Genomic DNA, 6,999 nt, shown 5'->3' with positions numbered 1-6,999 from the left:
ATTACCGTAAGTGATATTGTTTCTTTTTTCGATAAAAATTATTTCTCGGCTTCTGCAAAATTTTCTAAATTTTTTTTCAGAAAATATCGCGTTTAATAAACGCTTGTCATATTCTGTTCTTCTACACGATTTGTATAAAAGTTTCCGAACTTTTTTTTCTACAAGTACGAAATGTTTTCTATTGTTGTAAGAGTACTTATTCATCTGATATAACTTTCTGTGATTATTTCTTTTCTAAAGTTAAAAATGAAGCTGGAAGAACACATTTTACACGGAAATTGTAAAATATAGAAGATTTGAATCGAGGTCATTTTCTCCATTTTAATAGAAGTTTTTTAAAAATGTTTCTAGAAATTGTACGATTGTTATATAGATTATAACTGTATTACACTTTAGATAGAATTTTAGACTACCGAGACCTTAGCAACACTCTTCGCAATAACCGATATATATAGTGAGTTACGCATGTATAGGCGAGCGTATTATAAACAATATGATTGGAAACAAGACCGTCTATATAAATATTAAGACTTTAAATACAAAGCGCCTTTTCGGTCGAGTGTTAAGATGTTGAACTACTATCTAATATACATTCAATTGAATTGAATTAATATTTCAGAAAATAAATTGAGAGCCGATGAATTTATCGGATTCACACAATCAATCTGAAACAAATAATCCCCCCAAATTCTCCCAAATCTTAAAAAACTGTAATAAACTTATTGCGAAAAATATTGCCTCCCGGCCGAGGCAATATTTTTAGAATAATAGATAAATAAAAATAAAAATCATACAAGAAATTAGATTTTTAAACAAAATTCGGAAATTTTTTAGACAGATTGTGTATCTCTTTTTGATTTATCTTTACTCAATTAATTAATTTGTTTATTAATTCTGTTGTGTTCAAATAACATTGGTCACATTGCCCGATTAATGTTATTCAAGAGCTCGTTAAATACCGCGTTCTATTTACTCCGGTCTGTCTATGTTTGTGCTTGAAAACTGTTTATTTATTTATATTACGTAGCCAGTTATTGCAAGTGTGGAAACGGCACATCTGAATTCAACGACTAAATTTCTCCGTTCTGAATTTCTACATTCAAGGAATGTATCTTTTCACTGTTAATTAATCATCTAAATTTTTTAAATTCTTCTTGTAAAAAAACAAGGAAATATCCGTCTCGTTAATTTCTTGTAATCAGCCAACGTGTCCTATCAACGATCTTTCACAAACCTATTCTCTCTATTCACAATTCGCTATCTCTTGGCGATGTTGAATCATCGTGCCGACGAAGTCGATCTCCTCCATTTATCTTCTTAAAAGTTATCTAACTGCCCCTTACCTAGCTACTAATATTTATCGCAAGTTCGTCGCACATGTGTCCACTTTTAACTTTGTTACATTTATTTAACTTAGCTCAGCGTTTCGTGGTTATTTTATATATTACTTTGTACATTAAATTTATTTATATAAAATTATTTATGTACGATAAATAATCACATACTTTAAATTTTTTCTAGTGAAATCTCACTTCACGAAAGTGAAAATACAACTACCATTAAAAAAAAGTTAAAATATTTCACTTTTTGAAAATGAGTGACAATTTTCACTTCAAAGGAGTGAAATTTTACTCCAAAAAGATGAAATTTTATTCTAAAAAGAGTAAAAATCGTCATTTTTTTTTCAAAAAGTGAAATATTTTCATTTTTTTTTCAAGGATGCACTCTCTTGGAGTGATTTCACTGCGAGAAATTTAGAGTGTAATTATTACATTTTATTACGTCATTACGTATTATTATATATTACGATATTATAAAAAATTTTATATACTTATCATATAGACTCTATTATTGTACTTACCATATAGACATTTATATTGATTTATTTGATACTGTTTTTACCTTTTCCGTATGAATTTATATTTTTTTCTTCTTTAGCTTGTATTACCTTTAGCTTCATGTATTATTAGATATTTTTCTCTCGATTGCATTTTTTGCTCTTTTTCTTTGTCAATCGCAATTTTTTTTTCAGAAATTCAGTAATGTGCTGCAAGAGGTGCGAGCAAGTCTCGCGCCTGGTTTCGACACGAGCAGGAAGAAGGATACGCGAAGGATGCTTAAAACGTATCCTTTGTCTCATAATTATTTCGATAACTTACGGGCCGCTATACTCACGGTAATTATATTATCTTTACACTCGCATTACATTCGCAATTTCATAAAAGCTCGATGATTTTATGATGACATGCTCGCCCCTGGTAATTTCATAAATTTTTACCACCCCTGTTCTCCCTTTCTCGCCCTTTCTCTCCCTCAATCCTCTAATCTATTTTCGAAGTAACGCAATGTTAGCCTTGTATTGACGGGGAAGTTGCATTATTGGAGCTTGTAACACGCGTTCTCTATCTATGCCAGGGGTTAACCTTTTTGTCTAGCCTTGCCATTATATGGAGGTTAAGGAAATCTTGATATGCCACTCTGTAGAATTAAGCAAAACAAAACTATAATTTTACTTATACTTTTTTCTCTTGCATTGAAAGCAAAAATATTTTTTCTTTATTTAAAAACAAATTTAATTCTTTTATTGTATTCTGTTTTACATTTGATTTTAAATAAATCATTATAAATCAAAGTATACATTAAAAAAAAACATTCGGTATTTGTATTAGAAACATTTTTATGCATTTACTGAATAAAAATGTTTATTTTACTTATTATTTATATCTGGATATTTTATTACATTAATATTTGAAATGATTATAATTTATGGTACATTTTTTTATGTTTGTGTGTGTGTGTGAAAAAACTATCTTATATGATTATTATTATCAATATTATAGCAGCAATAACATAAAAATGGAGTTCCTAATAGAGATGGGATCAAATTCAATATGTTCTTAAAAGGTCATAATTTAGCTTCATTTTCTAAGGTTCGAATAATACTCATAAGAAATAATATTTCGTACTTTATACTTGCAAAGTAATCGATTCCAACTTGTTAATTTCGAATCTTACAAACGAATACCTACAAGATTCGAAATATATTTACAAAGTACTTTTTATCATATAGAATCGAATCTTTTACAAGTAGTACTCGAACTCTAACAGGGCTATTACAGGGCGAAATACAGAAGAAAATTTTCTTTATTTTTTTTATTTTTCCGGTCATTTTTTGAAAAAATTTCCTGACTAAAAACTTGAGAAAGAGAAGAACCTTTGAATAAAAACAAAGAAAAATGTTAAAATATTTTATTTTACAAACAGTACTATAAAATATAAATGGAAAATAAAATATAACTTATATTATTAATTTTAAAAACTTTTTAAACATTTTTAACAAAAATTTCGTATTGAACAAATTCATACGATATGTATGCATTTTTACTTTCGAGCGTTTCGAACGTTTTCAAGGTACATTTTAGTATTTAATTATAGTATAGATACTCCTTCATTCTTCTTAATCTTGAACGTGTTATTATACACGAATATATGTACATTTGAATGTTTTATTCACTATTTGGAGAAAATGACATTTTCGAGGCATTATTCCGATTATAAAGTCTTTACTAATGCTCTTTCTTGAGGTTTTTATATTGAAATAGTTATTTCATAAGTCGATTGTAGTTCTACTAATCTCTTTATGCGAATCGATAAATGTCGATTTATAGTAGATATATAATTGCAAGTCCGAATATGTATTAATCTCAAAAGTGAGAAGGCATTTCACAAAATGTTTTTTTGCGTGATTATAATTTTCATAAATTTTGAACCTATCCCGTTTAAGTTCGAGTCCACTTAAAAGTACTACTTTTATTTTTCGAGGTACTCATAGAGGATTCGAACCTATTTAGGATCGAATATACTTGGAAGTATTGATACTATTTTTCGGAGTAATCATAGAGAGTTCGAAACTCTGCTTCAACAGATTCGAATCTACTTGTAAGATGCTTAATCCCATCGCTAGCTCCTAACTATAATTATTTTATAATGCAATTATAGTTACAAATTTCTGTCAATGAAGGAAATATGTAATTCACGAACTATCAAGAAACAAAACACTCGACGGTACAATGCGGTGCAGCGTGCACTATAAATCAGATTCTCGATGCATTACAAGATTGCCAGAGATGTGCAGACTTGTGTATCGTGGTTCATCCTCGTTTCTGGAATCATCCCCGCGACGTTACCGCGGTGCGATCCCAGATCCATTTTCCTCGTTCATGCGAGAAATATATCTGCAAGGGCGAGTTTAAAGCCATGCTGTCCTCAGACTACAATTTTCCTTGACAACATTGATATGTTAGACTCGGCGCCACGGTAATTACGCTGGTGAACGGACACGACTCGTTGGCAACCCACGTCATCCACACCCGCGCGGAAATTCCGTCCTCGGCTATCCTCGGGGTAAGTTTGAACTAGTTTAATCGGCATAATGCACACGTGTTCCCGCAAGATTGTAATACGTGATTGAGTGGAGGGTGCGAAGGGACCGGCGAGAAATTTAATTTTGAGCAGAACGACTCCGAGAAAAATTTGTTGAGTAAATTTCAGAATAAAAATACTCATCTCTTACGTGTGAAAATCTGCAAATGTTTGAATTAAAACATATTTGAGATATAAATATCATTGGTAAGTAATATAGACATAGCGGATAAAAATTTCATGTATGTACAGTGGTGAGGCAATAAGCAACTTTAATTTTGTCCCTAAAAATCAAAGTGGTATATATTAATTCCTTCCGACACGGAATAATGTTAAACATTTTTTTCTTTTAATTAAATTTAGGGCCACTTTAATAAGTATAATAATTCATACTAATAGAAAAATAATTTTTTTCAAAATTTTGACTATTTTCATCTATTACATACGTCTAGTCTCAGATGATGTCGACAGGACTAAATAATGTCTCCAATTTTGTTGTACATTACAATGTATACAGAGTCTGAAGGAATTAAATTAAAGTTAATTTGTGTATTATTATTATAATATAAACTATAATTTTAAATAAAAAATAAAATCGATTTAATATTGAATGACGGGTTATTCCAAAAGGCAAAGGTTTTATTTTGTTTGTTTAAAATTGTTGTTTATATATTGATAATATATGAATGTTAATTATTGTAGTTTAAAATAAATGAAGTATTATTTATATAAAAGACTTCTATTAATTTTTAAATATTTTTTAAATAAATCTATTTTTAGATGTTTTTAGATTAACGATATCTATTAATTGATAAATAATCGTTAATTTTATTTAATTTTTGCCTTACTGTTTGCAATTCTTCACTCTCTCTCTCTCTTACTGACTCACCTACGTATAATATTTTAGTACAATATTTTTTTCTTCTAACTCTCCCCTAATACTTATTGATTTACAATATATTATATAATATATTATGTTATATATCATATAACATAATATAGACTCACTTACGTATTATACATTATATTATATATACATTATATTGGTATATAATTGCATATAAGTTAATTATATTTTGAGTAAAACTATTGTTTCCAAACATATATAGTTCGTCGCAATATTTTCACTGAGGGTTGCACTTTTCTCGTTCGATCCTAAGCCTAAGCGTTCCTCCGTTCGCGATAACAGTTCGCTGATCCATTATCTAATGGTCGCCAGGCGGTTTTATCGTTTTTATCAGCGAAAAATCGTGGCAGCGCGGAAATTTAACACCCATACGACGGGAACAGAAAAAGTTAAAGGACTATAACCCGGATTAATTGCGGTTAATACTTACTGCGGCCATTACTGTCTACGATCCGCGATGTTCAGCATTTTCCGCTTTCCTGGTAGCAAATTCCTGGGTTTGCTCGATTAATCATCAGAGCCGATTATCGGCTGTCGCCGTTAATTTTCCATCGTTCAACTCTGGCAATTGCGGAAAACATATATTTGCGTGTTGCAAGCGGAATGTTGCAAACGTGACATGAGGACGTCACGGAAATTCGCGTCGTCGTTTCATGATTTTACACCGAAGAACTTTTTATTCTTTGCCTTCTCCCTCTTTTTATATCGTATTCTTTGATATAATATACAATGCTTGCGTCATCAGTGCTTATCGGATTTATCAGAAAGTTTATTCGTTCTTTTCTCGTTTATTAATGGCGAGAGTCGTGTGGGCGAAAACGAATAAATTCCAGCGATTGTGACTTAAAAATATATCTTGTTTTAAAATCTGAGAAACGTGAATAATCATGTTCTAAGACACTTGACACATCGCTCGGAAAAGAACACGGAAAGGCGAGAAAGGATATTCCTGTAATCGAAACGTTACGTTAATTAAATTCTTTCGAAGTCCATTTTTGCACTTCGGCTCTCCCGCCGGCTCTCGAAGGGAAAGGCAAAATGAACGAACTTTCTGATAGTAATACGTGAGACATTGTCGTGAAATATTGCTCTCTTCATTCGCAAGGAGTACGCGATCTTCCCGCGGACCGTCAGGCACGTGAACGTCTCCTGGCTGGAGGAAACTGCCGCGCAGTCCAGGAAGCAGGACGAAATCCGACACGCGGTCCAGCTGGTCGGCGATTACTGTGATTGCCCATGCACACATCGTTAACGTATACATCGTAACAAATACATACACACGCATTCCGTATACGATTTATGTACAACTCTAGTTTTGTAAATGTCTTTAATAATAAAATTTGTAAATGTTAATTAAGTATGTGAAGCTGTAACAAAACAAAATTTAAGTGTCTTCTGATGAAAATAAAAAATAAAATTAGGCAGCAAGGAAAAAATACAGAGACTTTTTGTGATCAAGAATAAAATTACCTTCTTATATTGTAGTTTATTCCTTTAATTCTTTATTCCCTATTTCAAGTAAGTTTCTTCACACATTTAACACTTATATAAACACACACATGCATATTTTATATACTTAAATACAATATATAGAGGAGAAAGGCTTCTATTATGAGATAGCGAGTTCATTTTGGATAAATATTGGACAGAATTTTTAAGAATAATAGGTG

General features: G+C 31.0%; 1 protein-coding gene across 1 annotated transcript in view; it reads left to right on the top strand.

Moving 5' to 3' along the window:
• Nucleotides 1-6,700, top strand: part of LOC108754900 (DNA ligase 3) — a 60,484-nt gene extending 53,784 nt beyond the window's left edge. The window contains exons 17-19 of the mRNA XM_018497560.1: nt 2,033-2,124; nt 4,305-4,404; nt 6,435-6,700. Of these exons, the coding sequence (XP_018353062.1) occupies nt 2,033-2,124; nt 4,305-4,404; nt 6,435-6,581 (339 nt within the window). The 3' untranslated portion in view covers nt 6,582-6,700. The remainder of the gene's footprint in view (nt 1-2,032; nt 2,125-4,304; nt 4,405-6,434) is intronic.
• Nucleotides 6,701-6,999: the final 299 nt, after the last annotated feature.

The sequence above is a fragment of the Trachymyrmex septentrionalis genome, unplaced genomic scaffold (genome assembly GCF_001594115.1).
Source record: "Trachymyrmex septentrionalis isolate Tsep2-gDNA-1 unplaced genomic scaffold, Tsep1.0 scaffold82, whole genome shotgun sequence".
Classification (NCBI taxonomy): domain Eukaryota; kingdom Metazoa; phylum Arthropoda; class Insecta; order Hymenoptera; family Formicidae; genus Trachymyrmex; species Trachymyrmex septentrionalis.
This window is presented reverse-complemented; position numbering and strand designations above follow the sequence as displayed.